This window comes from Nylanderia fulva, unplaced genomic scaffold (assembly GCF_048542155.1).
Source record: "Nylanderia fulva isolate GAGA-0341 unplaced genomic scaffold, ASM4854215v1 Scaffold744, whole genome shotgun sequence".
In the NCBI taxonomy this organism is placed as follows: Eukaryota; Metazoa; Arthropoda; class Insecta; order Hymenoptera; family Formicidae; genus Nylanderia; species Nylanderia fulva.
The window spans coordinates 18,470-37,887 of NW_028190856.1; the positions used below are offsets into that span (position 1 = coordinate 18,470).

The 19,418-nt window shown below is 46.3% G+C and overlaps 3 protein-coding genes across 3 annotated transcripts; 1 reads left to right on the plus strand and 2 right to left on the minus strand.

Annotated features, from left to right (window-relative positions):
- The first annotated feature begins 214 nt into the window (after positions 1-214).
- LOC146720207 (uncharacterized) lies at positions 215-1,318 on the plus strand. Its single transcript, XM_085488929.1, has one exon. The coding sequence runs from the start codon at positions 215-217 to the stop codon at positions 1,316-1,318; it is 1,104 nt and encodes a 367-aa protein (XP_085345055.1).
- Positions 1,319-6,203: 4,885 nt separating this feature from the next.
- On the minus strand, positions 6,204-7,277 carry LOC146720208 (uncharacterized). Its single transcript, XM_085488931.1, has 2 exons — positions 7,055-7,277; positions 6,204-6,862 (listed from the first exon to the last, which is right to left on the minus strand). The coding sequence occupies exons 1-2, from the start codon at positions 7,275-7,277 to the stop codon at positions 6,204-6,206; spliced, it is 882 nt and encodes a 293-aa protein (XP_085345057.1).
- An 11,147-nt stretch (positions 7,278-18,424) lies between these two features.
- Positions 18,425-19,402, minus strand: LOC114942106 (uncharacterized). Its single transcript, XM_029317410.1, has one exon. It carries the CDS (start codon positions 19,400-19,402, stop codon positions 18,425-18,427), a length of 978 nt encoding a protein of 325 aa, XP_029173243.1.
- Between the last annotated feature and the right edge of the window lie 16 nt (positions 19,403-19,418).

Genomic DNA, 19,418 nt, shown 5'->3' on the forward strand with positions numbered 1-19,418 from the left:
AAGATATCGCACAAATATTTCTCGCGAATTAACAATTGCATCATCATCCCACGAACAAAGGGATGATCGGGATATATAACGAGGACCGATGCAGCTGCCGGGCCATAGTACCACTGGCGAGCGCACGCTTCATTCGGGGTGCAAGAAAAAAAAGTTTAGTGTGCAAAGAAGTTTTTTTTTGTAATAAGTGTGAAAAAGTGAATTTTTTACAAAAATGGAGAACGTTGAGCGCGACCTGTTGGAGCGTTCTCGCCAAGTTGCTAACTTGGGCGAATATTTCGGATGGCTGCAAGAGTGCGAAGAATTTATCGAAGAGCTGGAAGAACGCAGCCGTGCCAAGCGTTCGCGTCTCTCGATTGGACATAGACAATCTCTGGTGGCGAGAATAGCGCGACTCGAGGGTGCAAAGGTGCGCTTGCAGAGACGGTATGTCGGTGAATCCATGCCTAGTGGCGGTGGATTCAGTGGCGGCGGCAATAACGCGCAAAGACTTTGGCGCAAAATCGATACGGCGTTCGATAGCCGTATACTGACCGGTGCGATAATTAACGCAGACCACATCGAACCGCGTCAGTTTTTGGAAAATGCCGCAGATATTGTAGTCGAGAACGTGGAGAATGTGCTGCAGAGACACATCAGTGTAAAAGTGAACACTGTTTTCAACGGTGAATTTGTGTCCGGTAACAAGCGCGCCAATAAAAGTATTAACACGAGAAACTTTGAACTCTTTCGCACGTCCGATGTACGCGAGTGGTACGAGCGCCGCGTAATCGAGCCCACGCTAGCATCGCTAGAAGAGTTCCAGGAACGCGATAGCGGCTGGGCTTTGTCGCGGATAATAGATTTGACAGTGAATGTAAATAAGTACAATCCAATGCGCGCGGGATGTCATGTCAAATTACCGCAAAAAATTATGGCAAAAAGAGCGGTTGTTAATGTGCGATCAGCGGACAATGCGTGTTTCGCATGGTCGGTGGTGGCCGCTCTGTACCCCGCTGAAAGACATATGGAACGAGAATCCTCCTATCCGCATTACACCACAGTGTTGAATCTCCAAAACATTGAGTTTCCAGTGACTGTGAATCAAATTAAAAAATTCGAACTTGCAAACGACATCTCCGTAAACGTGTACATCATCGAGAACGAGAACATCGTCCCGTTGCGTCTTTCGGAAAAAAAGAAGGACAAGCACGTCAATCTGCTGTACGTGGAGGACGAAAACAGCGTTGGACATTTCGCGTGCATAAAAAATCTGTCTCGTCTCGTAAGCTCGCAACTGAGCAAACACAAATGTAGAAAATTTATTTGCGATCGGTAAGTATATATATATATATATATATATATTTATTACACGTAAATTATATTTTAATTAAATTTTCATTAAATTTTTCATTTTTTTCCAGATGTTTACACTATTTCTATTCTGAGGACCAATTGCAGGCGCATATGGAAGATTGCGGGAAACTGAACGACTGCGCTAACCGGCTGCCGAGCGAGAATGACAAGTGGCTCAGCTTCGACAACTACACGAGGAAGGAGCGGCTGCCGTTTGTAGTGTACGCAGACCTCGAGTGTGTTTTGGCAAAGACCGAAGATGCCAAAAATTATCAACATCATCAAGTGTTCAGCATCGCGTACTATGTACAGTGTTCGTACGACAGTTCGTTGTCCGCGTACAATTCCCGCCGTAGTGTCGATTGCGTCGCATAGTTCGCCGAACAGCTTAAAAATTTAGCAATTCGCGTAAAAAATATTTTAACGAGCAATGTCTCCATGGTAAATTTAACGCCTGACGAGTGGTTAAAATTTCGCACCGCGACGCATTGTCACATTTGTAAAAAACCGTTTGACGAAGACGATACACGCGTCCGCGATCATTGCCACCTCACCGGGCGGTACAGGGGTCCCGCGCATTCAAATTGTAACTTAAATTACACAGAATCATTTTGTATCCCTATAGTCTTTCACAATCTGTCCGGCTACGACGCACATTTTATTATCGAGAACATAGCCACAGCGTTCGAAGGGGAAATCGAATTACTGCCGATAACAAAGGAAAAATACATTTCATTCTCGAAGACTATTAGATTGACACAAGATAATAATTCGAAAAATTATATCAAATTACGGTTTATCGATTCGTACAAGTTTCTCAGCGCTAGTCTCGACAAATTAGCGTCATTTTTGGATAAAGAAAAACTAAAAATTTTACATTCGGTATATCAAAATTTAACTAGTAAAAAATTCAATTTATTGACACGGAAGGGCGTCTTTCCGTACGAATACATAGACTGCGTGGACAGATTACAAGACACATGTTTATCGCCGCGCGACTCATTTTACAGTTCCTTAACCGGCGACACAGTATCCAAGAGTGATTACGCGCACGCCGAGACCGTCTGGAGCCGATTCTCCCTTCGAACGCTAGGCGAATATAGCGATTTATATTTAAAAATTGATGTCTTGTTATTGGCCGATATATTTGAGAATTTTCGCGATAGTTGTATAAAAAGTTACGGACTCGATCCCGCGTATTATTATACTCTCCCCGGATATACATGGGACTCCATGTTAAAACATACGAATATAAAATTTGAATTATTAACAGACATTGACATGGTTATGTTTGTCGAACGGGATATACGCGGCGGCCTTAGTCAATTTTCAGGCCGATACGCACAGGCTAATAACAAGTACATGCAATCGTACGACCCATCGAAACCCTCATCGTACCTCATGTATTTCGATGTAAATAATTTGTACGGATGGGCAATGTGTCAACCATTGCCATATGCCGATTTTCGGTGGGTCGACGATATATCGAATTTTGACGTATCATCTATCGCGTTCGATTTGCCTATAGGCTATGTTCTCAAAGTAGATTTAGAGTATCCGCGGCATCTTCATGACGCGCACATTGACCTACCGTTTCGCCCGACGCGCGATAAGCCGCCCGGCAAGCGGGAGTATAAACTCCTCGCAACGCTTTGCGATAAGAAGCGCTACGTGATACACTATCGTAATCTACAGCAGTGCACGCGCCACGGGCTACGCATAACAAAAATATACCGCATACTACAATTCACGCAGTCAGCGTGGCTGCAAAAATACATCGAACTCAACACGCAGTTTAGAACACATGCGAAAAACGATTTTGAAAAAAATTTATATAAACTGATGAATAATGCGGTATTCAGCAAGACGATGGAAAATGTGCGCAATCATGTTGATGTAAAATTATTAACAAAATGGGACGGACGGTACGGTGCAGGGGCAATGATCGCGAAACCAAATTTTCATAGTACGAGCATATTTTCGGAAAAATTAGTTGCCATAGAATTACGCAAACTCGAAGTTAAAATCTACAAACCAATCTACGTCGGCATGTGCATACTCGACATATCAAAAGTATGTCTTTATGAATTTCACCACGAATACATGTCACCGCTCTATCGTGACAATTGTAGAGTAATGTACACCGACACGGACAGTTTAATTTATCAAATTAAATGTCAGGATGTCTATGAAAATTTGAAACGCGATATCGGTCGATTCGATACCAGCGACTACGCCGCGAATAATGCGTACGGTATACCACTCGCGAATAAAAAGGTGCCGGGTCTGATGAAAGATGAGAATAACGGCGCGATAATGACCGAATTCGTCGGGCTTAGAGCAAAAATGTATGCTTTGCGGGTGGACGGTAAAAAGGACACTAAAAAGGCAAAAGGCGTCAAAAGTAACGTCGTAGCGCTTAGTATAACATTCGACGATTATACGCGTTGCCCTAATGACGAAATTGAAATGACGCGTCAGCAGTCATGCATAAGATCGAAATTGCATAAAGTGCATACCATCAGCGAGACAAAAATTGCTCTAAGTCCCTACGACGACAAACGGTATGTCGTACCTGAGTCGACCGACACCTTGCCGTGGAGTCATTATAGAATACCGTTGTAAATTATATTTATTATATTTATTATATTTATTATATTTATATTGTAAGGATGTATTAATGAGAAGTATATATATTTTATATATTTTTTGTTATATATTATATATATATATATATATATATATAATATATGGTATACAATATATAGTATGTTATACAATGATTGAATAAAATACATTAAATAACATTGTTTTTATGTATCCAAGAGTTGTGCGAACTGTCGAATCCCAGCCATTTCACGTAAACTTTGTCACCCCTCCTGCGCAGTATTTTCTCCACGAGGTACACATCCGGACAATTTGCGCGATGCAGCTCGTGCTCGTAAAACGCTCCAGCGATAGATGTCTTGCGATAATCCTCGAGTAGATATGTTACGGGATTAGTATGCTGCACTTTAACAATTTTAAACACCTCGGTTGTCCAATTTGGCGTGTAACCCTTCTCGAAAAGTTGTTTGTACTTGCTGACGCGTACCTGATTACCTACTTTGAACTTTGCCGGGCCCGCGATTTTTACACGATTGTACACGGTAGCCAAGAATCTTTTGGCGATCGCGGGGGTAACGTCGGCGGGTCGCATACCAATCGTTCGATGCTTGCGTCCGTTGTAATCTGATACGAGGCGTGGCAGTATGTCGAACCACTTGTAAGTGCCATTCAGCGTAAACATCTTCCACATGTCGTTCTTTAGCGTGCGATTGAATCGCTCGACGACCGACGCCTTCAATACCGAATATGTCGAATAGTGATTAATGTCATGTTTTCGCACATCGGCGATGTAAAATTCCTTCCCGTTATCGGTTTGCATGTTTTTCGGACATCTCTTGCTGTCTCGAATTATCTTAGCGATTGCGTCAGCTGTCTCGCTTCCTCCTTTACTCTTGAGTGGTACAGCCCACGCATACTTGCTCAACACATCGATGACGGTGAGTATGTAGTGGTAACCTCTGTTGAAACGGGAGTACGGACGCATCTCGACAATGTCGGCTTGCCACAGATCATCGTATCCTCGCACTATGACATGCCTTCGAAGGAAATTTTTGTCTCGCTGACGCGTGCAACTCGTTTACCAACTGCCTTCTCTCCAAACTATGTTGCTCGTTGTTATTTTCACTATTCATTCTCGTTTTTTCACGTTCGTACCACGTTGTTTCGGTGTTCTTTCACGTTGTTTCGGGGTTCGTTCACGTTATTTCGGGGGTTCGTTCACGTTGTTTCGGAGTTCTTTCACGTTGTTTCGGGGTTCGTTCACGTTGTTTCGGGGTTCGTTCACGTTGTTTCGGGGTTCTTTCACGTTCGTACCACGTTGTTTCGGGGTTCGTTCACGTTGTTTCGGGGTTCGTTCACGTTGTTTCGAGGTTCTTTCACGTTCGTACCACGTTGTTTCGGGGTTCGTTCACGTTCGTGCCACGTTGTTTCGGGGTTCTTTCGGGTTAGGTAGTCGTTATAGCGTTGTTCACTCCCGTCCTTGACCCATTCGAAAATCGTCTTTGATTCGTTTGCAGCCTTTTTCACAGTCGTTTCTGATCCGTTCGCAGCTTTTGAATCGATCGTAACCGTCCCTGACCTGTTCGCAACCCTTACTGAGTTGGTGATTGCCTTGTATGTAACCTTTAAGAACTTGTTCGTAGCCTCGTTCGCAACCCTGTTTGACATGATCGTAACCTCGATCGTAGCGGTCGCGTTCACCACCGTTTCCAGGTCGTTCACTGCTGCTTCCGGGTCGTTCACAGCTGCTGCTTCCGGGTCGGTCACTGATACCACTCATTGTTGTTTGGTAGCACGTCGATCGTAACCACTCGAGAATCCCTTCTTCTAGACGTTTGTTTGATAGACGTTTCTGAGCCAACCGCTCATTAGATGTCTGAGATAGTGTTTGGTGCACGCAAAAGTTCTTTTATCGCAGTCTCCAACGCTTGTACATCCTTCTTTAACGCAGCCAGCTTCTCATCTAACTCTTTCTGTTGGACCATCAATGTTTTAAAGCACTCTTCCAGGTACAATTTGTTGACGGCATCGGTATCCGCCTTAGGTTGCGCTACACGGCGAATCTTGCGCGATCTCGCGTCATAATCTGTAGCGACGCGACATAGAGCGTTTTTACGCACACATCTTCTCATCAATGTATGCCAATGATCGCCGGCTGTATCAATTCTCCTCTCGAATAATCCAAATTTATTGATAGACATTTTTTGCAATGCTTTGTAGAGTGTCACGCGATGGACTGAATAGATTGTCGGAACCCTTGTTTAATTTATAATAATGCCCGCTTCCCGCAGTTCCTCGATGATCGACAGGATCTCGTTGTCATGCGCGTTGTTGCCAGCTTGGCGCGAAGCGTCGAGCAATCGTAGGCGATCCACTAGCTCGTTAGGGTCGTCCCAGTGCACGTAATCAATCTTATTGTCGGTTAGCGTCATAGCGCGAGGCATTCTCATGCCAGACTTTGGGCTCTCCACCCGCGTCAACGGTGCGATTATATATTTGTACTTGTCCCCCTTGCTACCCTTTACACGACCTTGCGCATCAAAATTGCGTTTATGCACGTTTGTCGCCAATAATATGTGCTTGTATTTTTGCAAATCGTCCTCCTGGTAATCGGGTCTTTTCTTGAAGATCAACTCGTACAATCCGGGCGTTCCAATGTACCGCGTGTCGCCTATGATTATATTGTCATCTTTGTCAATCGCAAATCGCTTGCTGCCGAGCCGCATTTCATTCTCGCCGAAGTAGACTCCGTATACATTATCAATTTCTTTCTTCTCATCAGCACCGAGGAGAGCGTCCATGTACTTTTGTCCTAATGGCCCCCAATCCTTTCGCATCATTTGTCGACCTTCCGACGATCTTAACCAGTGTCGAAGAGATATTTCGGGCAAGTTACGCGTGGTTTCCAAAACATTTTCGTCTACGAGTGTTTTGGGTATCACAGGTAGTACGCTTATCGGTGTAGATGTCGTCGGCAGTGAAGCGTCCAATGGCTTCGAAATATCATATTTTCTCTTTTTCAATTCCTCCTCCTTCTCTTTATATCGCTTGATAGTTTTATGTTTTCTCTTTTTCGGTGTCTCCCCCTCATACCGTGTCTCGATCTTCACACCGTCATTGTCGTCGTCGTCGGTGTTAGGCTCGTTTTTCACCGAAATCGTCGCGTTGTCGACAATTTTTTGTAGCGGCTCGATAATAGGTTTAAAGTGAGTCTTGACGGCGATATCATCATCGATCTTTCCGGTCTTCAGAGCGCGGTGTTTCTTGCGGATCGATTCGGCCGTCTTCGCAATCTCCTTGGCAACCTTTTCACGCTCGCGAATATTATCAGCCATCCTAAACTCTAGAGAGTGCTGTCGACGACTAATGGCTCCGCGGTATCGCAAACTCGTTAAATCCTTTTCTGTAACGCCCGTTCGTAAGCGAGCTGTCCTTGTCTATCACTAGAAATCCATACTTTTGTTGCCAACATGTACGACATAACTCCCCGAAATCCTCATACGACATGTCGGTATTCACGTGATCGTTGTATACGTGCTTCAAATTGGTGGCGTCCTGTTTAAACAGGATTAGCAAGTTCGCGTTGTCGCGTATAAGATGTTTCGGTATTCTCGCGTATGTCTGACAGAGATAGAAGCAGTCGATGTTCGAGTGGCGCCCCATTGAGAAGTACTCTCTTATCGTATCTTGCTTGTCGCATGCCACGTCATCAAAGACAAAAATTGAATTTGGACATGCCTCGCTCGGTGGAATGACGTCACTGTTATTGGAGAATGTAAAGTAGCCGATTTCGTCAATCGGCGTCAATAAATCTTCCAAATAGCGATATTTCGGCTGTTGCAACGATTTAAAGTACACGTACACGTTCTCGAAACGCACACCATGCGGACTTTCCAGCAGGCTTATCAACACGTTGGTTTTACCGCAATTTGAGGGGCCGCAAACGATTGCGCGTATAGTTGTCGGTAGCATCGTACCGTGTTTGCGCACACCTTCGTTCACGCTGCAGCGTACTCTGTCGTCGTAATTCATCACTCGTATCGTCAGAGGTTGTCGCACGAATTGCATTTTCTCACTCCCGATTTGACCTCCAACGTCCGCCTATTTATAGCTGCGCCGACTCGCGCTTTGCTCAGTATCGTCTAGAGATTGCGGCGGATGTCAACGAAAATAGGCACAGGTGTATTAAATCGTGCGATAAACGCACTTCCGGTCGAGCTTCATATCCCTGGCTATCAATTTTGCGGCCCGGGAACTCGTTTGGAACAGCGATTGGCTAGAGGTGATCAAGGCGTCAACCCATTGGACGCGGCGTGTCGTGAACACGATATAGCGTACTCTCAAAGCAGCGAACTCGCCGAGAGACACGCGGCGAATAAGGTACTCGCCGAGAAAGCGAAAACTCGCATCGTCGCGAAAGACTTGAGTCTCGGTGAGAGAGCCGCGGCCGCAGTTGTCTGGGCAGCGATGAAAGCCAAGACGAAGCTTGGCATGGGCTTGAAGAAGAGGACGAAGAAGAGGAGGGTACTTTCGGCAGCGAAACGAGGCGGATTTTTGCCGATTTTACCAATGCTGGGCGCGCTCGGATCCCTGGTCGGCGGAGCGGCTGGCGTAGCAAAAGCGGTAAACGACAATAAAGCCGCGCAACGTCAGCTGCAAGAGATACTACGCCACAATCGCGCCATGGAAGTCCGCGGACTGTATCTCGCCCCTTACAAATATGGACGAGGAGCGAGGAAAAAAAAACGTCAAAAAAACGTTAAAAATACCGCAAGGTGTAACTACAAATGTGCAATTGCTACAACTTGCAAAACGTATGCACTGTGACGTAACAAATTGAAATTGTCCGTCACAAGGGCTGAATGGCCCGATCGGGGGAGGGCACGGGACCTCTGCTCTCCCGAGACAGTGAGAGAGAGAGAGAGAGCATGCGTGCGAAAAGCGCGGGACCGGACGCGATCCCGCTGCTACGCGTTTCCGTATATTTTTTGTTGAGAGTTAGGATTATTTCGGCGGCAGACAGGATGTGCGACGAGCCTCAGCCGAGAGAGAGAGACCCTGGAGGAGAAATAGGAAGGCATAGGAAGCAGGACGACGGGGACCCCCTTCGTCAGGGACATGCCCGGTAAGCCCAAGATTAAAAATTCCTTCACCGAACATCCGACAACGGAGTAGGTGCCACTGCCTAAAAATTTGTACCTTCCAGGAGCGAGCAGGGGAAGGCCACTCGGGTGCAACAAGCACCCGAGTCCCCGCATACGGAGCGCCGGCAGGAGAGCTGCCGCCCCCGGGACATCCGGAATCCCGAAGGAGAGCAAGGAGCGGCCCTGCCGTGCGCTGCCGCGACGACCGCCTACGAAGGGCAACCCGCGGATCAGGACTCCGCGGGTAAGGATAATTAAGCGCGCGGCCGCAAGGATCACCGAGGCCGCGCGCGCGGCCGACCTGATAGCGCCGCGAGTGGCCTATCTAGATAATTGGGTCACCGACGTGTCTCCTAAGGGCCCCCGGTTCGGCACTGTCTAGCGAGCGCCCGAAGAGAGCGGAGGTCCTGAGACGGAAGTGCGAAGTATAGAGAGCGAGAGAGGAGAGAACGTTAAGGATCGTACAGGACTGGTGAGACGACGTGGTCATCCTGCTGTCGCCGAATTAAAGTAGCAGGGTGGATGGGTCCCGAATTACTTATCGTTAAGAAACTAGGCTGGACTTAGTTGCCGGCCCGTATAAAATCGCGAGAAACTCGTTTTATTGTCGAGTCGCGGTACTAACGTAAAGAAACTCTATTGGGAGAAACTACGACCCATCCACTCTCTTGCGTTTCCGCATATTTTCTCTCCCGCGTGGACAGCCTTCGCGCGTAATATTGTCGCGCGAAAATTATCGCGATTTGCGCGTTGCCGAATATTGTTCGAGGCGAAAAATTGGAGAGCTCATAAACGCTTTCGGGCTCATTAAAGTATTGATGTTGCCTTACAAGAAAAGGCGTGATTACGTTTAATTGTGTGTGTATGAAATTTATGTACGGCGCACGCGGTGCGCCCTTACGCCGGCCCCTTTGTTGTCGCGCATACCGCGCGGATCACGCGCTTACGGCGTGGAGCAATATACCCGGTGGCGCATCGCCGATTTAATTAATCAATTTTTTTTTGTGTTATGGGAGACACTACCTCGTTGCCGCGAATTAGTTAAATATTATTCATAACTCGGCACGGCGAACCACCGGTCGTATTGCTTCACCGAACTCTCGATCGTGCGTCTGTGCACGCCGCTTATTTCTGTATATTATATACTCATGTGTCTTATGGACAAAATTTAAATATATGTTTTATTAACTTTAATTCCTCGGGTTATTTCTCGCCGCCACGCACCCGAACCCTTACCCGTACAGAGGCTAGCCGAGCGGGAAAGTTGCCGTCGCGATCTCTCGCTCTCCCGTGATTGATGCCCGCGAACGGGCTTGGACAAATAAGTCCGAGTAAATTAAGACTTAGCGTCCCGCGAATTTATTAATTGAGAGACGGTGCGGCTGCCGCACCTGGCGCCCAACTAAATCGAGATTTTAGTTTTCTTTTTATTTTTTTTTTTTGTTATAATTTTTTTTGTGATCGGACGGGGAGATCGCGCCGAAGGTAACCGATATTCCGCAGGGGACTTTTCTCCTTACGCGACGAATTGATATTCGCTGCGAATTCCGCGCGATACGGTTATAGCACATTCCATATTTTAAAGGTGTTTTTATGCGCAATAATTTACCGATAAATGGCGCGCGAGAAAATGAGAGCGATATCGTCAATCTGGACAGCACAGACGGTCCTGGCACTCATTGGGTGGCATATGCAAAAAGGGGAAATCGCGCAATCTATTTCGACAGTTTTGGCAATCTTCGACCACCCGAGAAATTGGTGCGATATTTAAACGTGCCGAAATTGGAATACAATTACACCTCTTATCAAACGTATGATCAGAGTATCTGCGGACAATTGTGCTTGCAGTTTCTCCGAGAGATTGAATTTTAGTTCAACTTGCAGCGAATTTAAAGACTGACATTGCGCTATTTAACTCAGTTTTGTCAACATGTCGCTAACACTAACATTGACTGGGAAGAGTAGCGTCCTCGCGGCGACCTACTTTCCCCTCATAGATTTGAGCGACGCGGACTACGAGCTCGGTCTGACGGATTTTGAAACTTATCACACTATATCGAATGTAAATTCCTCGAATAATAAATTTTACTACAGCAAAGACGACGCGGAAATTACGATTCCCGAGGGATCGTACAAGCTGCAAGCAATACATGAATTTTTGAAACGCGCACTTTCCCGAAAACATAATGCTGTTAGCGATAAAGGTGTCGACGATGAAGATTATCCAATCGTGCTCCGCGCTAGTTATAATACGATGAGAAGCGAGATCAAGTGTGCCTACAGAATAAACTTTAGCATGCCCAACAACATTGGATCGCTGCTGGGATTCTCGAATCGTATACTGCAACCGCGAAAATGGCACAAATCGAACATGGCGATTAATATTATCAACGTGAACATTATCCGCATAGAGTGTAACGTGACCGCGGGTGCATACAGCAACGATAAACTCGTTCACACGATACACGAATTTTCACCGAGGGTACCACCAGGATATAAGATATCGGAAACGCCGGCGCAGATCATTTACCTGCCGGTCTTCGTACGGAGCATTACTGATTTAGTGTTACGCGTTACTGACCAGGAGGGGCGATTGCTCGATTTTCGAGGTGAAGAGATAACAATTAGATTGCACGTACGACGGCGGGCCACCCTCGTGCAACGGGATGCTCGTGTTGAATAAAGACACGAAGAACACAATCAGACCAGCAGCAACATCATTCGCTAATATCAAATCAACCGCGAAGAAGAGACTCACCTCGTCAAACGTTGCGTTTTTACAATCTTTGGGATTTGCGGTGCGCGCCATCTGAACAATGACTGAGATTCTCAACATCGAGGAAGAGCCAGTCTTTGACGATCGCATCGTCAAGATTGAGACTCACACATACAACCCGTTTGCCAACACAACATTTGGATACAGCGACGAGATAAGAATACCCATACAACAACAGGATTTATATACGTTGCCGTATGAGAGTTTCCTCTACATCGAGGGTGAACTGCGGATAACTCATCCAGTTGAGGGATCCAATGTGATGCTGGGAAATAATTGCGTCGCATTCATGTTTGACGAAATTCGCTACGAGCTCGATGGTGTGGAGATTGATCGCAACAGGAATGTGGGAATAACAAGTCTGCTGAAAAACTATGTAACAATGTCATCCGATAGAAGCGTGATTATGCGAAATGCAGGCTGGGATAGCCCGACTACTGTGAATGGATACTTTAATTTTTGCGTACCGCTGCACATGTTGCTGGGATTTTGCGAGGATTACAAACGCGTTGTTATTAATGCGCGTCATGAGTTGATCCTAATACGAGCGCGCAACGACAATAAATGTCTGTATGAAGATTCTGCACTGGAGCCTGTGATCAACATATTCAAGATACAATGGCGAATGCCACACGTGTTGTTGAGCGAGATTAAGAAGCTGTCGATGCTGCGCGCTCTGGAAAGCGGACGTTACCTCAGCATGGGTTTCCGCTCGTGGGATCTATACGAATTTCCGCTATTGCAGCGTACGACCAAGCATTCGTGGGCCATTAAGACCGCGACTCAACTGGAGAAGCCGCGATATGTAATTTTTGCTCTGCAGACAGGGCGTAAAAATGTCATGTCCGAGGATACGAGTCGATTCGACAACTGTAAATTAACCAACGTGAAACTCTATCTGAACTCGGAATGTTATCCGTACGACGATATGAATCTGGATTTTGATAGAAACAGATGGTCGATTCTGTATGACACGTATGCGCGTTTCTGCAAAAATTATTACGGATACGAGTATCTCGAGCCGAGCCTCACCATCACACGGTTTTTACAAAACGGTCTGTTTGTGATTATCGATTGTTCTCGACAAAACGAATCGGTCAAAAGCGCAACGGTGGATGTGAGATTGGAATTTGAGTGTAAGGAAAACGTGCCTAATAATACCACAGCATATTGTCTCATCATGCACGATCGCGTGATCCAGTACAACCCGTTGACCAACGTTGTGCGCAAAATCACCTAAAATTGTTTACACAACTACGCGTGTGAGGGAGGGGAGGAGGAGGATACATAATCATGATGATGCGAGATGTCTGATGTTAGTGAAGTAATACCTCTCGACTGACTCACATCGAAGAAATCATGTCCGCACCAACGTTTGTCGACCTGCAAGGATTTATCCTAAACAAGCGATTTATCGTGAAGGAAGCGGCAATCCTGAGAAGAGGATATATCCTGTCGCACTATTTCTTCGCATGCCCTGTGCCGTGGAGCGTGCTTATAAAGTCGGAAAGACGCCAGGTCTCGTGGCTAACTCAGCATCATCACAGCTTGCAATGGGAGGAAATGTTCCATACTGCATGGCAGCGCTTGATCACGGCAGCTATCAATGGCATAAATGAACAAGACGAGGATGAAGAGTCCTCTCTCGTGTATGTAAAAGGACTCGAAAAGCGAGAGTGGCTTGCCGAAATAGTGGACGATGTGTGCAGCGGTTTCATGATTGAGACCTTGGATGCCATATATGAAGATGTGCCTGCATTAAATAAATTAGATCCCACATATACTCTACGATGTAATAAACATGTAAAAAATTGCGCGTTACAAAATGTATTTAAATTATTCAATTGGTGGTCGGCTAATCGCGACGATCATCCGTTTTTTTGAATAAACATATTATTTACATACTATTCTCTTTGTTATTTTTCCTAACCAGATATTTCTAAGAATTCCTTTTACCCCCACTACTTTTAAAAATTTCTCACGCAATCGTATTTCTAAGAATTTCTTTTACCCCCACTACTTTTAATAATTTGTCTTTCTCTCCAGATATATTTCTAAGAATTTCTTTTACCCCCACTACATTTAATAATTTGTTCTTTCCCTCCAGATATATTTCTAAGAATCCCCTTCTCCTAATATTTTAAATATTTCTCTTTGTTCTTTCCCTTCAGATATATTTCTAAGAATCCCCTTCTCCTAATATTTTAAAAATGACCGTTACTCGATTATTAGTACCTTATTATACAATCAGTCTTTCGTCGACCGTTCTAACTGACGGTTCACTTTTTAATACCCTCGGTTCAAAGAAGCAGCAGCAGGATGAATTACTACATGCCGAGACATGAAGAAATGTGCGAGAAGAAATGCGACGAGTAAGTATAACTTTTTTGTATCTTTTATATATTTTATATTTTTTTATATTTTATCTTTTTTATCTAATTTTTACAGCGTTTCGCTGGAGCCTCGTGCGGTTCGCATACTTGGAAGACGATACGCATTGACGGCAACGGAATTCAAATTCCTCGAAATCGGCATCAGAGTGGATCCGCCGAGTTATGTGGAGATCGCCATAGAAGATCATCGGGGAAAACAGCTATTACTATCTCTCGAAACGTGGAAAGGACTTTACGAGCAACGCCACGCTATTCACAATTACCTGAACAATGACTCCTCCTCCAACAACGATGTGTATAATTGCATAAGTGTCGGGCCGCTAACAGTGCGATTTCACAAGATAAACGGCACCAAGCTCATAAGTCTCGAATCAGCGGACGTGCGCATGATGATGGTCGAATCGACGTTACATCGTATGTTCGAGCTCGATTCATGTATCGAAATAATGTACGATCGATTGACGAGGCTCGTCGCAACGGTTGATATCAAATATACTCAATTCTCCAATATTGCATCCATTGTAACGAATGCGAGAGAATTGTCGAATGCGATACGCGCTAGCAATGCCTTCAACATGCACCAACTTGTCGATTGCGAGCTGGTGGCTTTAGTTTTTAATATGTAATAAAACTTTATATATAATTATGTATTAAATATAAGACGAATAAATACTTATATGTATATATCATGGTGTACTTTATTTGCGCGCCACCCGTTACATACTTTGCGAGATATAATTATTGTGTCAAGGACATTGCATTCAGCGAGAAAAAAATCGATAATTTTATCTTACGAGGCGCACGCCTTCCAGAGTGAGAGAGAGAGAAAGAAGACGCACGCATTCGAGAGAGATGCGGCAGCGAGAGAGATTCGGCGGCTCGGGCGGCGAGAAATGCTGCGAGAGAGAGAGGTAGCGCGCGGCGGTATACGCGCTCTCCCGTCGGAGCGAGAGAGAGAGAGCACGTGCGGCTCGCGGCGAGAGCGAGAGCCAAGCCTGGATTTTGTGGCGAGAGCGCGAGAGGCGAGAGAGTCGGTGGCTCGGGCGGCGAGAGATGTGGCGGCTCGGGCGGCGAGAGATGTGAAGGAGAGGAGAAAAAACATTTTTTTTATTTTAATAAAATACATATTTTATTTATTACTTTTTTATTCATATTTTTTACATTAGTTTTTACATATTTTTTCTATAAGGAAAGAAGAAGGGAAACATTTTTTAAATTAATAAAATTTTATTATATTATTAATATTTTTTTTTATTCTTATTTAATATATTACCGCCGGCATTGGCATTACCCGAGGTGTACCGCGTGGAGGTTGCCGGTCGGATTTACACCTCATATGTCAGAGTATGTGCATGTGTGTATGCGTGTGTGTACTTGTACATGTGTTGCAGTAGAGATGAGGACCCCGCGGTTCGTCACTTCCGCGGTATTTAACGACTCCAAACCCTCTCTACTGTGTGTGTAAATAAAAAATAAAAAGTAATATAAGTAAAATAAAAAAAATATAAAAATATAAAAATATAAAAATATAAAATATAAAAAAATATAAAAATATAAAAATATAAAAATATAAAAAATATAAAAAATATAAAATATAAAATATAAAATAAATACGGTGACGGCGAGTGAGCGGAGAGAGCCGGCGAGAGAGAGAGAGATGTGACGGCTCGAGGTAGTGGCATCTACACATAGAAATATAATAATAATAATTTAATATTTTATAGATTTTTTTTGGTATTTTAATATACTTACAGCCCTGACGGCGTAATAAGTGACTCGAGAATAAATTGTTTTTGTAATAAAAAATGAAAAAAAACAAAGAAGTAGTGATCTCCGACGATGAAGAGATGGAGGTGGTCGTCGTCCCGGATGACGAGATGGAGGTCATAACCATCTCCGACGACGACAGCGACAGTGATAGTGCGATGTACGACAGTGAGAGAAGGGGTCGCATCACCCATCGCTGTCATCAGACTCGACATCTGTGCATAGAAATATAATAATTTAATATTTTATATATATTTTTTTGACATATTATATATATATATATATATATATATATATATACTCACGTCCTTGACATGTGGGACAAGCGTTGGCCAGGTAGAACACGTATAGTCTTTCCCGGCAATCTTCGCAACGCAGTTCGGGTACAGCTGTGTACCGCGATGTAGTGTGTCCCTCGATGGTTGTGATGCTCAGGAATCTGCTCCTGTTTCTCACGAAACAGCGAAAGCAGATCCTGATCGGCCCCCATGGTGCGACGAATGCCATGACATACGACGCCACAGTGCATACCCTCGCTGTCTCGTCGAGGGATGCAGTGGCGCGTATGCCATACATGCGGGAGCTGCACGACTCCCGAACAGCGTTGTCACTATCGTACCTATCGTCATCGTCATCTTCATCTTCATCTTCATCGTCATCGTCATTGTCATCGTCATCGTCATCGTCATCGTCATCGTCATCGTCATCGCCGTCTTCATCAATGGGTACGATATCAACGTCCATCTCCTCAATGTCATCCAGGACGTTGTTCACCTCCCTGTCGTACACAGGGTCGTACATCGCACTATCACTGTCGCTGTCGTCGTCGGAGATGGTTATGACCTCCATCTCGTCATCCGGGACGACGACCACCTCCATCTCTTCATCGTCGGAGATCACTACTTCTTTGTCTTTCTCCATTTTTTATTACAAAAACAATTTATTCTCGAGACACTTATTACGCCGAAATGTCACCGTACTATGACCTGGCAGTGACATCGGTCCTTATTATATATCCCGGTCATCCCTTTGTTCATGCAATGATGCAATTATCTCCGAAAGATGATCTCCGACGAAACAAAAATAGCGGCTGCTCAGTAGTTGTCTATCGACATGTTTACACCTTCCGCGAAGACATATCTACTCTCTCTCTCAGAACACGCTGATATCACATATGTTGTACACCTATTTTATCACAGAAAAGATAAATAGGCTGCCGACAAGAAATCTGGCGATGATGATGATGATGATGATGATGATGATGACGGTTCTCTCCTATCTGACTCCTCCTCCATTTCTTGGTCAGAATCATTTTCGGATGATTGTGTTTTGCATGACACCGATGGTGAAGGCATGTCCATGTAGCCAAAATCATAGTTGTCCACAGTGAAATAATCGACACAATTTTTGTATCGACGTTGGTAACATGTTTTCGATCGTGCGACCTCGGTCTGGGACATCGAGATCGAGTGTGGATCAGCGATTCTCGGCCGCCGGTATTTCGTCGGTTTTACGTTCGCTCTCCAACATACCGCCCGCCTCGTCTTAGCGACAAAACAGGGTGGAGATGTAGGGCTGTCGCCCGCCTTGCGTCCTTTGCTCGGTTGATTCTAAGGGTCCGATGACCCTGGTAGCGGACAGATCTTCGCGATCGACCGCTTCAACGTAGCGGTAGCCGTGTCGACGGTCACGACGCGGACTAGTCCGTCGTCTTCCGGATGTACTGTTCGCACCCGTCCATGCGACCATTTAGCAGGCGGCAGGAGGTCGTCTCGCAGCAGCAAGAGGGCGCCAGGTTGGATGTTGGCCATGCGTTCTCTACTTGATCAGCTGTTGGAGGTGCTGCAAGTACTCCTGCGACTACCTACGCCAAAAATGATCACGCAAATTAGAGATCAGTCGAGATCTAACACGGGTTTGTCCGGGGGGGTTCCTTAGCGTGAAGGGCTCCGGTACATTGACCGGAGCCTCGCCGATGAGGAAGTGACCGGGCGTAAGAGCCACAAAGTCCGTAGGATCCGCGCTCAGCGGACTGAGCGGCCTCGAGTTGAGGCAAGCCTCAATTTGGCAGAGGAGCGTGGAAAGCTCCTCGTAAGTTGGGGTCTGCTCCCCGAGGACGCGTCGGAGATGATGCTTGGTGGACTTGACCCCGGCCTCCCAAAGCCCGCCGAAGTGCGGGGCCGAAGGTGGGATGAAGTCCCACTCGGTGCCGTCGGAAGCCAGCAATTCCTTGCAATATTTATAGAAGTCCGAGGCGGCGCCGAACATCTCGCGAAGCTCTCGGTCCGCGCCCCGGAAATTCATCCCGTTGTCGCTTGTCAGGTGCGCGCAGCGACCTTGTCTTGATACGAATCGTCTGAAAGCTTCTAAGAACGACGCAGATGAGAGGTCGGATACAGCTTCTAGGTGCTAGTGGCCATACAAACAAATAGGCATATGTAGCCCTTGTAGGACTTGTGCCCTCGCCCTTTCGAGGCGCGTAGCTGGATTGGCATAGCATAGTCCACTCCTGCGGACAAGAACGGGCGCATGGTCCGCACCCGATCGGCCGGCAGCTGTCCCATCTGTTGCTGGGCCGCGGTGGTGCGGAAGCGCGCACACCGCACGCAGCAGTGGATCACGGCGCGTATGAGCGTATTGGCGTGGATGACCCAGTACCGCCGGGCCAAGACGCTCCGTGTCAGCTGAGGTCCCCCATGCAGCGTACAATGGTGCGCGTCACACACCAGTAACAGCGAGAGATGACTCCTTTTCGTTAGGACGATTGGGTGCTTCTCTTCGTAGTTCAGTGACGCGTTCTCCAGTCGTCCGCCTACTCGGATCAACCCATCCGGTCCGAGGAATGGCCGCAGTGCCCGCAACGGAGACTTCCTCGATAAAGGAGCCTCGCGCGTGAGGGCCTTGAGCTCGCCCGCAAAGTCCTGCCGTTGCACGATCCGTAACCATCGTAATCGGCAGTCGTTCAGTTCCTGGGCTGAGAGGTGAGTCGTTCTTGTCTGCGCCTCTCGTCTGAGGACCCTAAAACAGAACGCGCTAACGCGTATTAGTTTAGAGAGAGAGGAGAATCTTGTAAGAAGTTCGTTTTCTTCGTTCGTGCCGTGGCCCACCGTGGCTGCGTGCGAGCGGCGCTCCTCGCAGCTGTCAACGTCTTCATGCGCCTCCTTCGGCCAGGACTCGGTCGGACCTGTCAGCCATGGGGGGCCCCTCCACCAAAGCTGAAGACTGGAGAGTTCACAGGGCGTGATGCCTCTGGTGGCAGCATCCGCTGGATTCTCCGCTGTTGGAACGTGATGCCAGCGATCGGCCGACACGATCTCCTGGACGGCGGCACCCGGTTGGCGACGAACGGCTTCCAACGGGAGGGATGTGCTCACAACCATGCAAGAACCACTCTGG

Coding starts and splice junctions, on each gene's coding strand:
- LOC146720208 (XM_085488931.1), bottom strand. CDS start 7,277: ATGGCTGATAATATTCGCGAGCGTGAAAAGGTTGCCAAGGAGATTGCG. Junction 6,863..7,054: donor CGACGACGACGACAATGACG/GTGTGAAGATCG, acceptor AAACACTCGTAG/ACGAAAATGTTTTGGAAACC.
- LOC146720207 (XM_085488929.1), top strand. CDS start 215: ATGGAGAACGTTGAGCGCGACCTGTTGGAGCGTTCTCGCCAAGTTGCT.
- LOC114942106 (XM_029317410.1), bottom strand. CDS start 19,402: ATGGTTGTGAGCACATCCCTCCCGTTGGAAGCCGTTCGTCGCCAACCG.